General features: G+C 39.1%; 1 protein-coding gene across 1 annotated transcript in view; it reads right to left on the bottom strand.

Annotated features, from left to right (window-relative positions):
- The window catches only part of UNC79 (unc-79 homolog, NALCN channel complex subunit), a 220,952-nt gene that overhangs the window by 35,103 nt on the left and 161,930 nt on the right, over window positions 1-23,919 (bottom strand). The window contains exons 37-42 of the mRNA XM_049898829.1: window positions 18,608-18,646; window positions 14,110-14,222; window positions 13,907-13,992; window positions 12,900-13,073; window positions 10,669-10,737; window positions 6,970-7,080 (exon numbers count right to left, since the gene is read on the bottom strand). Of these exons, the coding sequence (XP_049754786.1) occupies window positions 6,970-7,080; window positions 10,669-10,737; window positions 12,900-13,073; window positions 13,907-13,992; window positions 14,110-14,222; window positions 18,608-18,646 (592 nt within the window). The remainder of the gene's footprint in view (window positions 1-6,969; window positions 7,081-10,668; window positions 10,738-12,899; window positions 13,074-13,906; window positions 13,993-14,109; window positions 14,223-18,607; window positions 18,647-23,919) is intronic.

Raw genomic sequence — 23,919 nt, 5'->3', positions numbered from 1 at the left:
CCATAGGGCAGGAGCAGACTGCCACATCTTTCTCCTATGGAGCAGTGGTCGGTGGGTTCGAACCACTAACCTTTCAGTTAACAGCCAATCGCTTTAACCACTTTCAACTGAACTGCTGAATAATATTCTACTGTTAAATACATCAGAATTGATTGATCTGCTCTCCTGTTAATGGAATGTTGGATTGTTTTCAATTTTGTAAGCCTTTTTTGTTAGTATATTATATTGTAAAATATAACATACACACAGAAAAGCATATAAAATACAAATGTACAGTTAAATGGATTGATAAAAATTGAACACTCATGTAATCACCACCCAGGTCAAACAAGAGAACATTGCAAGCACCTTGGAAGGCTGTGTGTTCTTTCCTGATCATAATCAAGTAACTAGAGTCCCTGTGGGTCTGTATCCATTATCTTTTCTTTCTACTCAGTCTTGCTCGTAATATCTTGCCTCCTTATGTGTCTGATTATCTTTGATTTTGTGCTGGATAATATATTGCAAAATTATTTATAGAAATAATTCGAGGCCTGAAATGTTATCTTCCTTCAAAGAACTTTCTGTGCGTTTTTTGCTGGGTATCTGGGAGTACTAACATTGAAGAGTTACCTTAATACACATACAAGGCTTGCAATATCTTATCTTGGGCTGCCCACATGACTTGACACTGAACTGTCCCCATGGGGGGTCAAGTTTACTTCTGGATTATCTTTACTTTGTGGTTCTAGCCAAAAACGGGGGTGGTTTATCAGAGACCCACTCTTTGCAGTTCCCAAATTCTGACTTTTGTCCCCCTACCCCCATTGGTGAAGTAGAGGGTCAGTGAAAAAGAAGACCCTCAACAAGATAGATTGACACAGTGGCTGCAACAATGGGCTCAAACATAGCAACAACTGTGAGGATGGCACAGGACCAGGCGGTGTTTCATTCTGTTGTACATAAGGTCGCTGTGAGTCGGAACTTACAGATACAACAACCACCATGGAATTTCCAAAATTGCAGCTCACCCTCTCAGTCACATCTCCAGATTGATAAATGTCCCCAAGGCAAGCAAGGCCTTCGGAGCCATGCTCACAGCTCTGCATTCCGGTGTTCTCCCAGATAATTCTCCTGGCAATTCTTCTATACCTAGTTAGAAGTTCTCAAAAAATATTTTGTTCAACTGTTTTTTTATCTTTTTAAGTAAGAGGATAGCTTCAAATTATCTAACATTACCAGGATAGAAAGTGTAGGGTTTTTATTGGAATTATACTAGATTTAAAGGTTAATTTGTGGGAATTAGCTATCTTTATGATACCGGGTTCTCATCCATGAGCATGGAATCTGTCTCCACTTATTTAGACCTTTAGTGTTCTTCAGTAATTTTTTCTGGTTAACTCCACAAAGTTCTTGCATTTTTTTCTTAGATTTATTTTTTGTTGTCACAATAAATGTCATTTTTAAAAGTACCTTTTATGGTCATTAGTGGCTGAATATTAAAGGGAGATGACTTCTGGATATTCATTTGTACTCAGCATCCTTGCTGAGCTCTCTTATAAGTTCTAAAAACATGTCTATAGATTCTCTCGGGTTCATTTGTAACCATATCATCTGTAAAAAATGAGAGTTTTATTTATCCTTTCTAATCTTTTTTAATCTTTATACCAGGAGCTCTGGTGGCACAGTGGTTAAGCACTAGACTGTTTGAACCCACCAGGCACCCCTTGGGAGAAAGATGTGGCAGTCTGTTGCCGTAAAGTTTATAGCCTTGGAATGGGGGCAGTTCTACTCTGTCCTATGGGGTGGCTATGAGTCGGAATCACCTTAATGGCAACGGGTTAACCCTTATCTCTTTGATTTCTTCTTCCTGTCCTGCTGAACTGATAGGACCTCCAGCACAAAAGTGAGGATAAGCAGTGACAATGGGCATCCTTGACTTATTTATAATTTTAAAGGAACTACTGTTGGCATTTCACCTTTAAGTATAATGTTTGCTAGAGGTTTTTGGTAGATATCCTCTATCAAATTAAGGAAATTCCCTTCTATTCCCAGATTGAAAAGAGCTTAATCATAAGTGGGTGATTAGTTATATAGAATGCTTTCCCTGCACTTGTTGAAATAAGGATAAAATTTTTTCTCTTTAATCTGGTAACATGGTGATAATAATTAAAAAAAAAAAACAACCCACTGCTGTCGAGTCGATTCTGACTCAGAGCGAACATATAGGACAGGGTAGAACTGCCCCATATGGTTTACAAGGCTGTAAATCCTTATGGAAGCAGACTGCCATATCTTTCTCCTGCAGAGTAGCTGGTGGGTTCAAACTGCTGGCCTTTCGGTTAGCAGCCAAGCACTTTAACCACTGTGCCACCAGGGCTCCTCAGTGACATTAATAGATAATTGAACTACTCTTATATTTCAGGAAAATACCAACTGTCTCATGATGCATTATTTTTTTTTTGATGCACTGATTTAATATTATTCATCCAGAAACTTTGCTTCTATGAAATATAATTGGCCTATAATTTTCCTTTCCCCTATTGCCCTTCAAGATTCTTTATATGATCACTTGATCCAATCTGCTTATTGTATTGTCGAAATCTTCTAAAGACTTCTTAATTTTTTTTCTGCTTGATCTATCAGTTACTGAAAGAAATGTGTTAAAATTTTCCTTATGATTGGGAAGTCTTTTTGTAATTTTAATTTTATACATGTTAATGCTATGTTATTAGATGTATATAGTTTTAGAACCACACATTTTCCTGGTGAGTTGTTCCTCTCATCAATATGGTTGCCTTCTTTATACTAATGCTTTTCAACTTAAAGTCAATTTACTAACTTCAACTTTTATTTTCCTGGTGTATCTTTTTAAGCCCTTTTTCTTTCAAATTTTCTCTATGTCTGTGTGTTTTAGGTATGTCTTATAAATAACATGTAGCTGGATTTTAAGAATGTAATATAATTTCTGCCTTTTAACTGGTGAGTCTAGTCTGTTCATATTTATTGTGATTTCTGGAATATTTGGAAATTATTTCTATCATCTTATTTGTGCTTATTCCAGCTTGTTCCATGATTCTCTTTTCGTCTTGACTTTTTATTACTTTTTTTTTTTTGTCTACCTGTTTGGAACTTACACATTCTATTTCTAGTCTGTAGGGTTTATACTTAAAACATTTACATGTATTCTTAAGAGTTACTAATTATCTCTGCCTTCCTTCTGAACGCTACATAGAATGGTTTAACTCCAATCCCCATCCACAACTACCTCTCCCTTCTTACACGTTCTTGTTTTCCAGTATTTTAGTGTGTCCTTGTTTTTCTACACATCAAATTAGTCGTCATTATTATTACTGCTTTATACTGTCAATGATAACCTAGATTTCTATGCTTTACCAATTCCTTTAAGTATCATTCCTTCATACTTTCACTCCTTCCTTTTGGGTTCAATTTTCTTCTTCCCGTAGTGTATCTTTTAGTAATAATCTATTAGGAGCAAATTCCCTTTTCTCCTAGTTGTTGGCGTTAAGTGCCGTTGAGTCAGTTCTGACTCTTTTTTGTATTTATTTATCATGATATTGCCTACTGGTCCAGTTGTGAGGATTTTTGTTTTCTTTATGTTAAGGTATAATCCATACTGAAGGCTGTGACCTTTGATCTTCATCAGTAAGTGCTTCAAGTCCTCTACACTTTCAGCAAGCAGGGTTGTGTCATCTGCATAATGCAAGCTGTTAATGAGTCTTCTTCCAATCCTGATGCCCTGTTCTTCTTCATATAGTCCAGCTTCTCGGATTATTTGCTCAGTATACAGATTGAATAGGTATGGTGAAAGGATACAACCCTGACGCATACCTTTCCTGACTTTAAACCATGCAGTATCCCCTTGTTCTGTTCGAACGACTGCCTCTTGATCCATGTACAGATTCCTCAGGAGCACAATTAAGTGTTCTGGAATTCCCATTCTCTGCAATGTTATCCATAATTTGTTATGATCCACACAGTCAAATGCCTTAGCACAGTCAATAAAACACAGGTAAACATCTTTCTGGTATTCTCTGCTTTCATTTCTCCTAGTAGTATACTTATTTAGCCTTTACTCTTAAACAATAGTTGAGCTGGTAGAGAATTTCAGGCAGACAGTTATTTTTTTGTTATCATTTTAAAGACATTTTCCCATTAAGCTCTAGCTTCCCTTGTGCTATTGAGAAGACTGTTGTCCATCTATCTATTGAGTGTTTTCTCTTGATTGCTCTTAACATATTTTGTCTTGGCTGTTCTTCTAAGCTGTACCTACTTACGTAGACTATGCCATGGGCAGATTCAAATTTAGTTTATTTTTAATACTTTTCGGGCTCAAAGTGCTTCCTGAACCTAAGGATTAATAATTTTCATCAATTCTGGAACTTATAAAAATCCTACTTCCCCTCTCTAAAACACTATTAGATGTATGTTAGATCTTCTCATTATACCCTTCATCTCTTTATCTCTCTTGGATGCATTCTACAGAATTTCATCAGATCTAGCCCTCATTTCACCAATGCTCTCTTTGGCTGTGTCCAATTTGCTATTTAACTGTCCATTGAGTTTTTTATATCTGTGACAATTTTTCATTTTTAAGATTTCTACTTGGCCCAAATCTAACTGTTCTTCTTCTTTTCTTTTTTTAAGTGACTAGATATGTTCTCATGTTTTTGATTCATTGTTTATGTGCTTAAAGTAGTCTTTACAGTCTCTATCAGATAGTTCTAATATTGGAAGTTTTAGAGGAATAATCTTGCTGTTTGATGACTCTGCTAACCTGTCTCATGGTAGATTATTTCTACATGTGTTTTGTAACTTTAGATTGTCAGCTCATGTTATCAGGATTTTCACTAGAGGAACTGAGAGGTTAGAGGCTTGCTTTTGAGCTTACTTTTGCCAGACACTCCAAGGTTATTACCAGCTCAGCAACAACGCTATTTGTCTTTTCAGTTTGAGAGCTTCCAGAGCATGGAGGTAAAGTCAAGCTCCAAAGTGTCTGAAGACTGGCCCACATTTACTAATCATAAGGAAGTCTATGAATTTTTTTTCTCCCCAGTTTCCAGGCTGAGACAGATACCACTCTTTGTCACCTCCTTATATTTTCTTCCCCCAGACCACCCCCTTACCAAGTATGACCTTCCAGAGTTTCTGACCTTGTGCTGGGGATGGCTCAGCACCCACACCCACCTTCCCTGATGTGGGCTTTAAAGTCGCACCACTAAACTACCAGAACAAGCAACTCTCTTGCCCTAAGGCTGCTCATTTGCTTACCACTCTGGTTCTCAATTCCCTCTTCATCTTTGCCCCTTGCATTTTTATAAAATTAGCTATACATTTAAAATCATGTTTATTACATTTCAGCCAGCATTTCTAGTATTTTAAGTGCAATAGTTTTCAGGTTATCTAGAATGCCATATTACCGGAGAGGGAAGTCTCCAGAGCTCTTACTTTTTAAATTCCTTTTCTTTGATAACATAAAGGTGAAGGCTCAGTTAGGGACTGTTCTTTCTAATAATCTCACATTATCTTGAGGAAGACAGGAACACTCTAGATTGAAGCTTTCTACAAGTAATAGTCATTTGAGGTTAGACAAATGAGGAAGGGTAGATGACAATATGAAGTGGGAGGCCACTAAATTTATGATGGATTATGAGGGGATATAATGTATAATGAATTTATAATGTATAATGAATACTGAAAACTATAAATATCTTGAATTCATACTCTAGAAGGCCCTTGGCAATAAATACCTATAGCGCACAATATAGGAAGTGTGCACTCATTACGGTTCTTCCTCCAGAAAAATTTATAAACAAATTAAACAAAGAAAAATTTATAAACAAATTAAACTTAAAGAAAATTAAGAAATTAAATGACTTATAAAAATAGAACACCTTTTTGTTGTATTTTTGTATTTGGTACAGTCTCTTACAGATTTTTTTTTTTTTAATGAGAAAAGGAAGAAGTTATTTTTCAGGAAGAATTTGAAAGAAGAAAAAAATGCTGATTATCTTGATAGTTAAAAAACATATTGCTCCAGGCGGGGTAGTCAATCCTTGATAATCAGAAAAACCAAAGAGCAAGTTATCATGGAGCACTTAACATGGGTGAATGGATGGACACAAGATGATAAGAAAGGAAAATGATGTCTTAAATAGAATGAAAGCCTACTAAAATTAGATTTTTTATGAGGAAAATAAAGGCTGCATAGAAGTGGGCAACATGAATAAAAGAGCATTTTGAATGTACAAGAGAAACAGAGACCCCACTGAAAACAAACTCGGAAAATTTAGAAACAGGCAGGGTAACATTTGTACATTGTTCTTAAGGACAGAAACTCTCCTAGTTTGTCCTTCCTTCTGCTTTTCCACGAGAACAGTGCCTACCAGCTCTGACAATGCTGCCATAGCCACCGGGGCAAATAGTACTTTTCCACTTTCTCAGTGGAGGGCAGGGGTGCTAAAGATAATACAATAAAGAAACCATTATTAAGGCAAGATGACAAAAGATGAGATTACAATCTCAGAGGCTAAGAGCCCAGAACCAGGGAGATAGACAAATGAAGAGAAAGAGCTCTCCACAGGGTTTTATAAACGACAAGCCAATATTTTTCTACTTTGGGTATAAAAGTGATATGTGGTGATGGCTTGCCCACTAATCATGGGATGGTGAACTTGAAAAGGATCTTAAGAGGTCATTTCAGCCATCATCTCATTTCATTCAAAATTCCTCTTCCCTTTTAAGCCCTTCATCCACGTGACCCTCAACTCTCTAAATTCACATACTTTAGACATACCGTATGTATGTGTGTAGAAAGAATTTCCTTCCAATGACATTTGTAAGACCTCAGTAGAATTACTCACTTTTCAGCTCTATTGAAGCAAGTAGCTCAACAGGAATTTAACATTGATTAGAAAGAATATATTTCAGTCTTCAATTTCACGGGAACACAAGTAGATGTGACCTCACCTTAGTGAAAGCTCGGTAGCACAAGCCGCACAGTTCCACCAGGTAGGCCAGAGTGAAGACGGCATTCTGGATCACAAAGCTGAGCAGTTTTGAAAATGGTTCCAACAAACTCTGAAATGAGATTGGGGTCAAATAAAATCAATTGGTGGTTCCTTCATAAAAATAAATAAAAGTTTTAAAGGTCTGATAATACTTTAACATAATGGGCTTTTTTTTTTTTTTTTGAAAGACCTGTTGCCAGGAGGCTAGTGTAGCAACCCTGTTGGTCTAACAAGAACAGAGCTGCATCTTCAATCAACAAGTCAAAGAGCATGGTTTAATCATTGTACAGCTGGGGTGGCGGAACGCGTTCTTCCATGTGGCATCATTTACAAACCTACCTAACATCACCCCTATCCATATGACCACCCCCCAAACAATCAAGACTCTGTGAAGTTTGCATTAGGATCTTCCACTCCCTTTCTCAGGACCTTTAAACATCTATATGGGTTTATCAGATCCAGATCCTCTATAAGCCTGTTATCACTGTTGAGCACTGCGAACTACCCTTGTGTGTAAGTACCAAAGTACTATTAGCTTCATACTCTCATCACAACCCATCCTCCTGCTAATCTTTATCAGGTAGCCATTTTCATTCTTGGTTTCCCCATTGGAATCCCACTAGAGTCAGTTTTAGTTCCTTATGATTTCTTAAGTCATTTAAAAACACTCATTGAGCACCTACTAAATGTCAGGCAGAACTAGACACTTCCATATAGTTTATCTTATTTAAATTTCTTATAACTACCCTGGGGAGACAGTATGCTATAATGGTTAATGACACAAGCTCTAGAATCTGACACACATGGGTTCTAACTCTTGCTCTTTGTGCTCTTGAACAAGTGGTTTAACCTCTCTGCAACTTAGTTTTCTCCTCTGTAAAATGGGAACAATAAGAACTTCCACCTCATTTGGGTTGTTGTGAAAATTAAAGGAGATAATGTATGAAAAGCACTTGGCCAAAGTTGGCCCTCCATCAGTGTTAGCTATGATTTTCACGGTTGACCCTCTGAAAATTTCATATTCCTATTCTGCAGATGAGGTGATTAAGTAGGTAAATTAAGGAACTTGCCTAAGGCCATACAGCTATTGAATGGAATTCAAACCCAAGTTCCAGGGCTTTTTTTCCAGAGGTTGAATTACTTTGTGGAAAAGACAGGATTTTAACTGGGCTCTGAAGGACTTCCATGCCATGATTCCCACTACTTCTCAACCTCTTTAGTCCTTACTGACTGGATTATAAAAGTAATACCAGCTCAGTGTGCAAACTTAGGAGATGTAGAAAAGGAGAGGAAGTAAAAGTCACCCACATCACCACCTAGTAATAACTTCTTGATATATTTCTCTTTTCCTATACATACCAGTTTACTTAGTTGAAATCTTACATGCATACAGCTCTATATGTTATTATGTAACATAAGAATTTTCCAATGCCAGTTAAATTCTTCATAATTACCCTTTTAATGGCCACAAAAGCAAGTCAAATGTTATTTTAAATGACATCCTAGTAAATATATTTGTGCACGGTATTTGCATTTTCATTTTCTTCCTTAGAATAGGCTCCCAGAAAAGGAATGATTAAATCAAAAGATACAAGCATTTTTAGCTTCTATTTCCTTACTGATACAAAATGAATTTGTTACATGTTGCTTGCCCTTGAAGATAAATATTATGTCTTTAACTGGTTTGTATCCCCCACAGAAACTCATGTAGTGATTTCCATATAGAAGATCTTGAAGAAACTCTTTGAAATAGTACTGTCAATTCAATGCTCTTTGCTATGTATAAATGTTGCCTTGAAATGTAGACAATGGGGGCTGAAATATGTCTCAAGTTGCTATATAATGCATTCTTATTGATTAAAAAGAGAAACCTGAATTCAAGCCTGTATAAAAACTTGCTCTTACATCTATCAGAGCAGCATGGTAATGAGGCCCCTGGTGGTGCAGCGGTTAAGTGCCCAGCTGCTAACCGAAAGGTCGGCAGTTTGAACCTATCAGCTGCTCTGAGGGAGAAAGACGTGGCAGTCTGCTTCAGTAAAGATTACAGCCTTGGAAACCCTATGGGGAAGTTCTACCCTGTCTTGTGAGTTCACTATGAGTTGGAATCAACTCAACAGCAATGGGTTTTTGGTAGCATAGTGATGGGGAAATGTGGTTCAACAACAAGGAACTTGGAATCAAAGGACCTATGATGAAGTCTCAAATCTTCCACCAGCCAACTATGTGACCTTGACCAAGACACTTTATTTCTCTGAGCATGTGTTTCCTTAATCTTTAAATGAGTAGGTTGGGCCAAATGATCTCTAAGCAACTTTCCAGTATAAAAACTCCACAAGTCTGTGAAAACACAGTCAAGGGAAATAGCTGCAGGAGACGAGCCTTGTTAGTGTATTAACTAGAAGTTACAGATTATTGCACCACTGCGTATAATGTAGCCCAGAAACACCAGGAAAACCAAGGTAAATGAAACACAGTACTGTACTTCATAAAGCTCACAGGTTCACTGGGAGACTTCAGTGCAATTTAAGCACTAATATAGAGATCTCTACCGAGTACTGTGAGGTCTGCTACAGGAGGAAGTTGCCTCAGAGGATATGAGCATTTTTACTTACATGGGATCTTAAAGAATGAGAAGCCCACCACAGAGACAGGGATATAAAGCATTTCAGGCAAAGCACATGGCCTAAGCAAAGGCAAAAAACAAAACCAAACCCACTGCCGTTGAGTCGATTCTGACTCATATCGACCCTACAGGACAGAGTAGAACTGCCCCATTGGGTTTGCAAGGAGGGCCTGGTGGATTCAAACTGCCGACCTTTTGGTTAGCAGCTGCAGCTCTTAACCACTACGCCACCAGGGTTTCCAAGCAAAGGCAAAGGCAAGGACGTATGAAATTAAATGTGATTATATATGTAAAGCACTTAACACAACGCCTGCCATATGGTCAGTGTTCAACAAATGGCTGTGGTTGTTTTGATGATGACAGTAATAATTATTACAAAAGTGCACAGGCATGAGAATAGGACAAGCTAGCTAAAGATTAAACAGGAAAAGTAGGCTGTTGTGAAGTATCTCCCGTGTGCCATATTAAGGAATTTGCATGTCACCATGAAAACAATAAAGAGTCAGCAAAGATTTTTCAGTAAGGAATTAACATGGTGACATCTAAGCTTAGGAGGATCACCTTGTTGTCAGTAGAATGGAGGACGGATCTGTGGGCGTGGCTCAGGACTGGGAAGTGTTCTTGCTGCAGTGTGCTGCCGACTCATAGGGACTACATAGGACAGAGAAGAACTACCCAAAGGGTTTCCTAGGCTATCATCTTTATGGGAGCAGATCACCAGGTCTTTTCTCCCACAGAGCCACTGGGTGGGTTTGAACTACCCACCTTTCGGTTAGCAGTGGAGCACTTATCCATTGTGCCACCAGGACTCCTACTTTTTTAAGGACTGGGAAGACTTATTATTAAAAAATGGTATTGTGATGTTCTAGACCTCTTCGTGCTAGTCACTGACCTAGCAGCAGGAGAGGAAAAGAGGCTGAAAGTGCAGCATCCAGTGTGCAGTAACTGTGTCTTCAGCACCGCTACATGTCTGTCTTTTTAGGTTCCATAATAATTTAATAACCAACCGGTTGTTTTCTTCTGAAACATACATACCCTTGTGGCATTCGTAGTGGGTATCTTCAAGAGGCAAATCATAATTCTCAAACTGGAATCTAAAGAACACTGTAAACAAATATAAGAAAGGCATGTCAATGTCTTTCTTAACATTTCTTTTGCTTGAAATACATCCTTTAAGCACATCGTTAGAAAAAAAAAAAAAAAACCTGAAGCATAACTGCCTCTCTGCAGCTGTCCCGTGCCATTTGTTCATGTTGGAAAAAATTATTCTTGAGTTAAAAATAATTAAATAATTAATTACATAATGAAACAATATTAATCAATTAAATAATTAAGCACAGCTCCTAAGCTTTCTTTTCTCAAAGAAAAATGTAAAATTAAATCAGACAGAGAACTGAATAGATAACTGGATGAAGAGATGGACTGACATCTGAATAGTTAGATATCAACTATGTCCAACTCTAAAGAGGTACACTAATTGCTGAGAGGCCATGTCGGGGAAAAATGAAAAAATTACTCAGATCTGTTCAACCATTAGGCTCATTAGTCCGCACAGGAACTAGTTTCATCTACCCTTTCTCTACGACTAAAAGATAATGACAAAAACTTGAGAAAATGCAATAAAATTTCTACAACAGAAAATCGTGCCTCACAAATCTATTATGGCAAGGTTCCACATCAAAATGCATTTTTTAAATTGAGTTCAGTGGGATGTGGGGAAAATGTTACAGCAAGAATAAAGAATTAGGTTATTTAACATTTTTAGAATCTCCCAATAGCAGGACACAGTTAAACACCTGCAGCTGGGTATGACACCAACCTCTTTAAGACGACACAGACTAAGCCAGTGGTTCTCCAAGCATGCACCCTACCTGGAAACATGTTAGAAATGCAATTTCTCAGGCTCCACCCAATCCTATTAAATCAAGACGTGGGGGTAGGTTCCACTAATCTGTGTTTTACCAAGCCCTTCTGGGGATACTGGTACAAATTAAAATGTGAGAACCACTTCTCTAAATTGATGAGAAAATACAAAAAGTTTTTCACATGGTGGGGGGAGAGGAGGGCAGAAGATGTTAGAGGCAGTGCCCAGATCTCAGATCTCACCTAACCCACTCACTGCCGTCAAGTCGATTCCCACTCATAGCGACCCTATAGGACAGAATAGAACTGCCCCATAGAGTTTCCAAGGAGTGCCTGGTGGATTCAAACTGCTGACCTCTTGCTTAGCAGCTATAGCATTTAACCACTACCCCACCAGGGTTAAAATCAGGAAATTTCATCTTGAAAAGAAGTGGGGAAGATCTGACAACGCCAAGCCTGCAATCCCACATAACAACAATTAGCTGGCATGGGGTGGCAGCTTACATCTTTGGAAGAGATGATGCTTTCTAGTACTCAAGGGTCTCAATTCCCGCTATTGTCTCATCTCACTCTGCTCATTAACCTGGCATGCAATATCCCCTAGAGGCAGGGCTGACTGTTAACGAAATTTTAGGCTCACCAGTTGTTTACACCTGGCAGCCTTTCCAAATGGTCAGTGTTCAAGTAAAATATTTTAACTCTGGCATTTGGACTTGCCCCGCCTGCCCCACTCCTTCTCTCGGAGTGTGTGTTTCTTTAGCAATGAATGGCCCTGGATGGCTCTCTGGTCCAAGAGAGGTTCTATATGCCACCTTAAAATGTGTGTACTTGAATCAAAGCGCTGTTCCTCCTTGTTTGGATTTATTCAGCTACTCAGATTCATGGGTAGACAGGAATCATAGCATGGAGAGATGGTAACAAGATAAAAAAAAAACTACAAGATAAAGTCAACCAGAAATAACATGTTGGTCTTGCAAGTTCTTTATTCGCAAACACACAAGCAATCATTTCCCTTCAGATAATTCTCTAAAACTGATACTTTACATTCTGGGCTCCTTTCAGACAAAACCATTTATCTATTTAAGTAATATCTACCTGAGGAAAATTTCTAGATAAACACAATCTACTAATGTCTTTCTGACCTTTGTTTCAATCAACTGGACATATATGCAGTAACTGAGCCAAAATTGCTCACTGCACATTGTTGTTATTCTGCAACAATTGGAGAAAACAATCTAAATAATTTTCTGCACTCAGTGGCTGATAGAGATGCTTTACAGCCCTTGGTAATACATTAAAACACCCAAGACCCTGCTTCTTGTATTGTTCTCGGTAAGCAAAACTTTTAGAAGTATCTGTAAACAGTAGAAAAAGCATCAAATGAAATCCTGGTCTCATCTTACCTTCAGAGGTAAAACGCAAGGCAGCTTGGCAAAGAATGTCTGAAACTGGTTGCTGATTGTAGACCAGAGGCTGCTAGGAGAATCCATGGGCAAAGCTTCCATGAAGGTAGCAATGTTTTCCAAACAGCGTATCATAGCACCCCCTGCTGGTAAATTCTTTTTGTTATTTAGACCCTAAAAACACAAAAGCATAGGCAATCAACTGCTGAGACAGCATGGGAACTCATACAGCTACTTGGTGACGATCAGTTTAAAACTCACATGTTCATGCTATAAGCATGTGTTGAGTGCCTACTATAGGCCAACCATTGTAACAGGCAGGAGGGAGACAGAAAAAGCTGACAAGTTCAGACAAACTTGGGGGAAAAAATTAGTGATCTCGGCTCAGTGAGGGAGAGTAAAACGTGAGCAAGAAGAAGCATCTTCTAACACCTACTGTTGGCGTGGCTAGGTCCTAAGAAGACACAAGGATGAATAAGATGCTTGCTGGAAAGAATTCCCCAGGCCAGAAACTGGGAGTAAGGCCTATAGGAGCAGCAGGTTCCCTGTTGCAATCAGCAAGCCCCCAAGCTCACTGAGAGAGCTAACCAGCAGTGAGGTGGACGCTTGAATCCAATCTCCTCTACCCACAACTCCAAGTTCCAAAAGTCAACTGGTTCTGTGAGGGCTCAGGGCCTGGCTCCCACCACTTAGTTGAAAGTGTACAGCTTAAAAAAAACAAACAAACAGCATTGTTGTTAGCTGCTGTCGAGTTGGCAACGACTCGCAGAAACCTTAAGTATAACATAAGAAAACGCTGCCTGGTCGTGCACCATCTTCATGATCACTGGGCTGTTCGAGTCCATTGTTTTGGAACAGTAATGTCCAACTGACACTTTCCAATGTTTTGGTACTTTTTAAATTAAATGACTTTGAATTTCTTCCTCGGCAGTACTACACAGGGTGACTAAGAGAAATATGGACCTCAAAAGCAGCTGGGGCTTAGAGCATCACTAAAGCAAACCTACCTCCAAGAGCTGACTGAGTGCAGCGATGGAGCTCAGCTCGTTGAAGTCCATCAGGGAAGTGGCTAAGGTCCGTAAAAAAGTCCCATCTGGAAAGCCAACAGTCAGGTTTAGTAGCGCCGAGGCTTCAACGACTAGCCCAGCCTGCAGCGTCTGGGAACGACTAGCCCAGCCTGCAGCTTCTGGGTCCCCCATGGGCGGCGTACCTTTGATGGTGCTCTGGAACAGCTGTGGGAAGATGCCATTGGGTGCCAGCTGATGGAAGACACAGCGCAGGAACTGCTTGGCCACGCCCGCCACGTTGCCAGGAACCATCATGCTGGGGTTTAACAGGCAGAGAAAAAACAAGGAGTCATGAGCCAACAATCATTTGCTCATATAGCTTTTTAGAGTTTAGGCATTTATATACCAATCCTCTTACAGGATATCTCACTGTCATTTTCATCCACAAGATGAAATAGTCTAGTTACACCTAATCTTCATAAACAACAAGTTTTTAGAAAGGGAGAACGATGAAGTGCCAGAGCTGTCCAGACTTATTCCAGGCCCAGAGGGAAAAAGTGACCCACTAAGTCCATGTGTCCAGAGATAGTCAGGGTTAGAACACAGGACACTGGTTACCAGCAAGATCCTCCCAGGAAAGTGTCTTTGGTTAAGAGAGAGAGCTGCTCTAAGGAGGCAGGTGTTCATTCTTACTGGGAGACCTGGGAAGTTTTCATGGAGCATCTGAACTGGCACCTGTAAAAGGCTAGGATTTGGACAGATGCCATTTTCTCTTCTATTCCCTATACCACCTCCGCACATTAAAAAAGGAGCCCAGAGACCTTTATGTGGCCCTGACCCTTAGAGCAAAGTGCCAGAAGGGATGTTTCCTGAGGTGATTAGGGCTAAGTTACTAAAGGAAGAGAAGGGAAACCAAAGAACCCAAATGGATAAAGAGTGAAAAGTCTCTCCTTCATTATGTTTCATTATGCCATGTCTACCCCGAAATGCTGGTTCAAGCTGGAAGTCAAAAATGTTCTCCAGGATGAATTAACACCAAGCTTACACAAACTTCAGAAAATAGAGGGAACCCTTGCCAGTTTGCTTTATGAGGATGCCATATGCTAAATCTAAAAGTAGCCAATGCCATTACAATAAAAAAAAGAAAGAGAAAAAAGACCAATAGTCCTCATGAACATTGGATCCAACCATAGCTAAAAAGGATAGCGCACAAAAGGACTAGATGATGACCAGCTACTACTACTGAACGTTCTAATTAGGAACATAATAGAGAAATCCTGATAAAAATGGAGGAAAATGTGGAACAGACCTTCAAACTCTTAAAGAATCCAGACATACTGGACCTATTAAGTCTGGAAGAGTCCCGAAGACTACGGCCCTGAGTTGTTCTTCAAACCTTGAATTGAAACTATCCCCTGAAGTCACCTTTAAACTAAGTAACAATTTAGCCCAAAGAGTGAAGTTTGTCACCTTTGAGTACTGCGTTCCTTTAAAAATAAAAAAATCATATAAGACCAAAGGATCAACAGATATTTTAAAGCATAGATGAGAAGATTAGGGGAGAGAGATGAAGTAAATGGAAGTGCATTGAAACAACTAGAAAAGAAATAACGAGAATGTTGACACGAGGTGAGGAATTTAACCGATGTCACTGAAGAGTGTGTCTAGAAACTGTGGAACGGGAGCAGGTATTGCTGTGTATATTTTCACCAAAAATAAAATTATTTTTAAAAAAGGATGGTACATCACGAACAAGCAGAGTTGACCCCAAGAATGTAAGAATGGTTTAACATTCGATAATCAATCAATGGAATTCAACATATTAAAGGAGTAAAAGAAAAAGCCATACAGTTATTTCAGTAGATACAGAAAACACACTGGACGAAATTCAACACAGTCATGAAAAAACTCCCAGTAAATTAGAAATATAAGGGAACATCCTCGAACTGATAAAGGGCAGCTATAACAAACCCAGAGCTGAGATAATAACTAATGGTGAGAGACTGAACACTTCATCTATAAGATGGGGAGCAAGGCAAGGGTGCCTACTCTCACACTCTATTACTGTACTGGAGGCCCTCGCCATTGCAAGTAGTCAGTAAAAAGAAGTAAAAGGTATAAAGATCAAAAAGGAAAAAGTAAAACTGTCACTAATTACGAATGATACGATTTTTTATGTACAAAATCCTAAGAAATCTACAGAGCAACTAGCAGAACAAATCAGTGAAGTTAGCAAGGATACAAGGTTAATATAGAAAAATCAATTATATATTTATATACTAGCAGCAAAAAAATTGGAAAGTGAAATTTTTTTTTAATTCCATTTACATTAGCATTAAAAAACACAAAATACTTATCCTGATAGAACGGGAGAAAAATGTGGAACAGAACCTTGAATTCCTAAAAAACCCAGACTTACTGGACCAGTTGACACTGGAGGACTCCCCAAGACTAGTGCCCAGAGGTACTTTTTAAACCTGGAATTGAAATTAGCCCCTGAGGTCACCTTTTAGCTAAATAACAGATTGGCTCACAAAATAAAGAATATCATCCATGAGTACTGGGCTCCTTTAAAAAATCATTTACATGGGACCAAATGGTCAACAATTACTTTAAAACAAAGATGAGAAGGTAAGGAGGCAGGGAAACTAGATTAATGGAAACAGAACAACCAGAACAGAAATAGTAATGAGAATGTTCACACATTGTGAAGAATGTAACCAATGTCACTGAATAATTTGCGTAGAAATTGTCAAATGGGAACCTAAACTGCTGTGTAAACCTTCACCAAAGACACAATAAAGTTTTTTTTTTTTTTTTTTGTAAGCCACATAAAATTCTTGGGAATATATTTAACAAAAGATGGGCAGACTTCTACACTAAAAACCACAACACATTACTGAGAGTACTGTTCACAAATTAGACAACTCAGTATTTTTAAGATGCCAATTGATTTATAGTTTCAATGCAATTCCAGTAGGCTTTTTTGTTCTGGTCAAAATCAAGACACTAAGTCTAAAATTTACATGGAAGAAATCTTGAAGAAGACGACCGAAGTCATGCTACCTGACTTCAAGACAGAGTAAAGCTACAGTAATCAAGACAGTGTGAAGTCAGTGTAAGGATCAACAAATAGAACAATGGACCAACATAAGGAGCTCAGCCTTAAGTGGTTTTTTGATGTTCAACAGAACCAAAGTGATCCAATGGGAAAGAGGAAGTCATTTTTATTTTTTTAATTGGGCTGAAATAATTGCATATCTACATGCATAAAAAGAAGTCCAACCTCTACTACACATTACACATAAAAATTAATTTGAGATGTACCATAGACCTAAATAGAAATGCTAAAGCCATAAAGCTTCTAGAGGAAAACTGGAGAACATCTTCATGACTTGAGAGTAGGCAAAGGATTCTTTCTTAGACAAACAACTCTTCCTTAGACAAAAGAAATAAAAGCATTTGTTTACAAAAAGATTTATATAAGAATGTTCATAGCCCAAATCTAGAAACAGCCCTGAAGTCCATCAACAGGAAAATAAATAAACTATGGGCCACTACTCCGCTCTAGAAAAGAAACAAACTACTTATATATGCAACGACATGAACAAATCTCAAAAATATTATGCTGAGTAAAAGAAGCCCTACACAAAAGAGTACGCAGAGTATGATTCCATTTATATGAAACTCTGGGAAGGTGCATGGGGAAACTTTCTGGGAGTGACCGCAGTGGCCCATATCTTGACAAGGGTTTGGATTACACAAGTGAATGCGTTTGTCAAAACTCAGTGAATGGACGCTTAAGGTTTGTGTACTTCCTTGTATGTAGATTTTGCAACAAAAGGAAAAGCTATGAACAAAAATTGAACTTAAATTAATGCTGAAGTATATAAGGGAAAGTACATTTATGTCTGCCCACCACATTGGTCTGGTTCCTCTCATCTACAAGGCATGCTCCTGACTTAAAGCCTTGGCCTTTCCTGTTCCCTCTGCCTGGAATGTTCTTTCCATAAATTGCTGCATGATTCACTCCCTCACTTTATTCAAATATCACCTCCTCAGAAAGGCCTTCTCTGACCAGTACATCTAAGATACCACTCCCAGTCACCCTCTATCCCCTGCCTCTGCTGTGTTATTTTTCATGGCATTTAACGAGAATGACATTAAATTAAACTGTTTGTTAATTTGCTTATTGTCTGCCTCCTCAACTAGAATGTAAGTTCCACAAGAGTTGAGATTTGCTGTTTGTTAACAACCATCATGTCTAGCAGTCAACAAATGCTTGCTGAATGAATAAATGTCATATAAGTCTCATAACACTCTGTGTATTTTCTTCACAGCACTTACCACAGTTTACAATTAAAAATCTGTGTGAATCTCTTACTCGCCTTTGCCTCTCCATGAAGGTGGGAACCATGTCAGTTTTGCCCTTAATGGTGTCTTAAGTATCTAGCACAGTGGCTGGCACACAGTGGACTTAAAATTATTTCTTGACTGAGTAAACGAATCAAGGCCTGAGCAGAAAATGAACAACTACTGCTGTCTGTGACTTTGCTTTTTCTTCACATAAATGGAACTAGCGTTAGGACTGGAACCTAATAAAATTTCTTCCATGGTGTACACTTCAGTGCTTTAGAAGTAGGATGAACACACACAGGGGACAAACAGGAGGTGAGGTTTGGGCTCCATTTAGGACCTTACCTTTCTGCTTGATTAGAAAAAGTAGTACTGGACGCCAACCTAGGAAATAAGGTAAACAGAGTCACAAGAATATCTTGGGTCTTCATGAGGAAATGCATGAGGACTTGTGTAGGATCTGTTGAGCCTCGGGGTTAGATGGGGAGGCAAGTATAATTTCCTTGACCAGGGACTGAGGGCCCACTCAGTAGTCAGTCCCTGAGACCTACTTTCTGCACCATGTCAGAAACTTCCATTTCCACTTAGCATGAAGGTAAGTTGGTTTTCTACCACCAGGCTAATCTACAAAATGGCCTCTACAGCGAGGTTAGACATTTGATCCACTTCATTCCCATATTAACTCAATTCAGAATTCATGTCTTTGTATAGGACTTCTGAAATCTAACTACAACAAATCATGAACTGTAAAAGTCTCTATAATATAGTAAAATAGGTAACAGGTATTTGCTAGCTAAGTGTTGAGTTGATAATGATGAGAATTCTATTTGTATTGAGAAAAATGTCTTAAGAGATCAATATATAACATTTAATTTTTAAAAGGTATATGGTTATAGGTATGCAGAAAGTAGATTACTAAATTGGTGGATTTAGAAGAACGTGCCTTGGTAAGTACGATATTGAAGAAACAAATAAGGGGAATGCTTGCTGCAAATTTATTTACTTTCTTAAGACTACAAGAGTGAGTTAAGCCAAGAACCCAGGTGGAGAGGACCAGAGGGTCCATCTAGCAACAGAGACACCACTCTCATTTGCTTTGGTTATGGGGCTGTGTCCTACTAATGACACTGTAACAAATACATGAACATTGGGAAATGAAGTAAACCATAATTAGGGTGCAGCAAATATCATTTTATACTTAGAAAACCATATAGGGTAAATTTTAAGAAGGATCTAAGAGTAAGGGAGCCCTAATGGGGGTGCCTAGCAGTGCTAGGCTGCTAACCAAAAGGTCAGTGGTTCAAACTCACCAGCTGCTCAGCAGGAGAAAGATGTGGCAGTCTGCTTTTGTAAAGATAACAAAAAACAAAAAACAAAACCCATTGCCATGGAGTGGATTCTGACTCATAGCGCCCCTATAGGACAGACGAGAACTGCCCCATAGAGTTTCCAAGGAGCGCCTGGCGGATTTGAACTGCCGATCCTTTGATTAGCAGCCGTAGCACTTAACCACTACCCAACCAGGGTTTCCGATTACAGCCTTGGAAGCCCTATGGGGCAATTCTAATCTGTCCCATAGGGTCACTGTGAGTCAAATCAACTTGAGGGCAATGGGTTTGGTTTTTTTTTTTTTTTTTTTGGTTTAAGTAGAGAGCAAAATATTGAATCCCATTGGGAAAGGCTTAGGTGGTAAACAAAGGGATTACGCTGAGTTTACATACTCTAAAACACCTTTGGGAATGGGTTTTGTGGCCGTGACTAGCATAAATAAATAAAGCATTCGTAAACCCACATTAACTCATCTGTTCTTCGAGGTAGTATTCTACATGTTCTTCCTTAAGGCATGCAAGGAAGCCATAATTCAGTTGACTGCCAAGCCATGATTTTGGTGGTGGTGTTGTTAGGTGCCCTGAAGTCAGTTCTGACTCAGTGACCCTGTGTACAACAGAATGAAACACTGCCTGGTCCTGCACCATCCTCACATTCGTGGCGTGAGCCCACTGTTACAGCCACTGTGCCAATCCATCTCATTGATGGTCTTCTTTTTTTCTCGGACGCTCCACTTTACTAAGCATGATGTCCTTCTCCAGGGACTGGCCCCTCCTGATAACACGTCCAAAGTACTGAGATGAAGTCTCATTATCCTTGTGTCCAAGGAACATTCCGGCTGTCCTTCTTCCAAGTCAGATTTGTTCATTCCTCTGGCAGTCCATGGTATATTGAATATTCTTCGCCAATGCCATAATTCAAATGCATCAATTCTTTTTTAGTTTTCCTTATTCATTGTCCAGGTTTGGCATGCAAATGAGACTATTAAAAATACCCTGGCTTGGGTCAGGTGTACCTTAGTCCTCAAGGTGACATCTTTGCTTTTTAACACTTTAAAGAGGTCTCTTGCAGCAGATTTGCCCAATGCAATATGTTGTTTGATTTCTTGACTGTTGCTTCCATGGGCATTGATTGTGGATCTAAATAAAATGAAATCCTTGACAACTTGAATCTTTTCTCCGTATTTAATAATGTTGCTTATTGGTCCAGTTATGAGGATTTTTTTTTTTATGTTGAGGTGTAATCCATACTGAAGGCTGTAGTCTTAAACTTCATCAGTAAGTGCTTCAAGTCCTCTTCACTCTCAGCAAGCAAGGTTGTGTCATCTGCATAACGCAGGTTGTTAATGAACTTCCTCAATCCTGATGCTGCATTCTTCTTCATATAGTCCAGCTTCTCGGATTATTTGCTCAGCACACAGATTGAGTAAGTATGGTAAAAGGATACAACCCTGATGCACACCTTTCCTGATCTTAAACCATGCAGTATCCCCTTGTTTTATTCCAACGACTGCCTCTTGGTCTGTGTATAGGCTCTGCAGGAGCACAATTAAGTGTTCTGGAATTCCCATTCTTTGCAATGTTATCCATAATTTGTTATGACGCACGTAGTCAAATGCCTTTGCATAGTCAATAAAGCACAGGTCAACTTCTTTCTGGTATTCTTTGCTTTTAGCCAAGATCCATCTGACATTAGCAATGATTATCTCTCATTCCACACCCTCTTCTGAATCTTGCTGGAAATCCTGGCAGTTCCTTGTCAATGCATTGCTGCAACCACTTTTGAATTATCTTCAGCAAAATTTTACTTACACGCAATATTAATGATATTAATTAATACTGTTGTTGTTGTTAGGTGTCATCGAGTCGGTTCTGACTCACAGTGACCCTATGCACAACAGAACGAAACACTACATGGTCCTGCACCATCCTTACAATCGTTATGCTTGAGCTCATTGTTGCAGTCACTGTGTCAATCCACCTCATTGAGGGTCTTCCTCTTTTCCACTGACCCTGTACTCTGCCAAGCATGATGTCTTTCTCCAGGGATTGATCACTCCTGACAACATGTCCAAAGTATGTAAGATGCAGTCTCGCCATTCTTGCCTCTAAGGAGCATTCTGGCTGCACTTCTTCCAAGACAGATTTGTTCGCTCTTTTGGCAGTCCATGGTATATTCAATATTCTTCTCCAACACCACAATTCAAAGGCGTCAACTCTTCTTCGGTCTTCCTTATTCATCGTCCAGCTTTCAAATGCATATGATGCGGTTGAAAATACTATGGCTTGGGTCAGGTGCACCTTAGTCCTCAAGGTGACATCTTTGCTCTTCAACACTTTAAAGAGGTCCTTTGCAGCAGATTTACCCAACTCAACGCGTCTTTTGATTTCTTGACTACTACTTCCTTGGCTGTTGATTGTGGATCCAAATAAAACGAAATCTTTGACAACTTCAATCTTTTCTCCATTTATCATGATGTTGCTCATTGGTCCAGCTGTGAGGATTTTTGTTTTCTTTACGCTGAGTTGCAATCCATACTGAAGGCTGTGGTCTTTGATCTTCATTAGGAAGTGCTTCAAGTCTTTTTCACTTTCAGCAAGCAAGGTTGTGTCATCTGCATAATGCAGGTTGTTAATGAGTCTTCCTCCAATCCTGATGCCCTGTTCTTCTTCATACAGTCCAGCTTCTCAGATTATTTGCTCAGCATACAGATTGAATAGGTATGGTGAAAGAATAGAACTCTGACACACACCTTTCCTGACTTTAAACCAATCAGTATCCCCTTGTTCTATCCGAAAAACTGCCTCTTGATCTATGTAAAGCTTCCTCATGAGCACAATTAAGTGCTCTGGAATTCCCATTCTTCGCAACGTTATCCATAATTTGTTATGATCCACAGAGTCAAATGCCTTTGCATAGCCAATAAAACACAGGTTAACATCCTTCTGGTATTCTCTGCTTTCAGCCAGGATCCATCTGACATCAGCAATGATATCCCTGGTTCCACGTCCTCTTCTGAAACTGACCTGAATTTCTGGCAGTTCCCTGTCAATATACTGCTGCAACAATTTTTTGAATGATCTTCAGCAAAATTTTGCTTGTGTATGATATTAATGATATTGTTCTATAATTTCCACATTCGGTTGGATCACCTTTCTTGGGAATAGGCATAAATACAGATCTCTTCCAGTCAGTTGGCCAGGAAGCTGTCTTCCATATTTCTTGGCATAGACGAGTGAGCACCTCCAGTACTGCATCTATTTGTTGAAACATCTCAGTTGATATTCCATCAATTCCCATAGCCTTGTTTTTCACCAATGCCTTCAGAGCAGCTTGGACTTCTTCCTTCAGTACCATCGGTTCCTGATCATATGCCACCTCTTGAAATGGTTGAACACCGACTAATTCTTTTTGGTATAATGACTCTGTGTATTCCTTCCATCTTCTTTTGATGCTTCCTGCGTCATTTAATATTTTCCCCATAGAATCCTTCACTACTGCAATTCGAGGCTTGAATTTTTTCTTCAGTTCTTTCAGCTTGAGAAATGCTGAGCGTGTTCTTCCCTTTTGGTTTTCCATCTCTAGTTCTTTGCACATGTCATTATAATACTTTACTTTTTCTTCTCGAGACGCCCTTTGAAATCTTCTGTTCAGTTCATTTACTTCATCAATTCTTCCTTTTGCTTTAGCCACTCGACGCTCAAGAGCAAGTTTCAGTGTCTCCTCTGACATCCATCTTGGTCTTTTCTTTCTTTCCCGTCTTTTCAGTGACCTCTTGCTTTCTTCATGGATGATGTCCTTGATGTCATTCCACAACTTGTCTGGTCTTCGGCCACTAGTGTTCAATGTGTCGAATCTATTCTTCAGACAGTCTCTAAATTCAGGTGGGATATACTCAAGGTCATAATTTGGCTCTCGTGGGCTTGCTCTGATTTTCTTCAGTTTCAGCTTGAACTTGCATATGAGCAATATGCAGTATGCATAACTTCCAGCATCACAAAAACATGCAAGCCTCCACAGTATGACAAACTGACAGACACGTGGGGGATTAATTAATATAACAATACTATATTAATGATATTGTTTGGTAATTTCCAAATCCTATTGGATCACCTTTCTTTGGAATGGGCACAAATATGATCCCTTCTAGTAGGTTGGCCAGGTAGTTGTCTTCCAAATTTCTTGGCATAAACGAGTCAGCACTTCAAGCATTCCATTCGTTTGCTGAAATATCTCAGTTGGTATTCCATCAATTCCTGAAGCCTTGTTTTTCCCCAATGCCTTCAGTGCAGCCTGGACTTCTTTCTTCGGTACCATTGGTTCTTGAT

Source organism: Elephas maximus, chromosome 10 (genome assembly GCF_024166365.1).
Source record: "Elephas maximus indicus isolate mEleMax1 chromosome 10, mEleMax1 primary haplotype, whole genome shotgun sequence".
Taxonomy (NCBI): domain Eukaryota; kingdom Metazoa; phylum Chordata; class Mammalia; order Proboscidea; family Elephantidae; genus Elephas; species Elephas maximus.
Note: the sequence above shows the minus strand (reverse complement) of the source record. Positions and strands in the feature narration are given on the sequence as shown.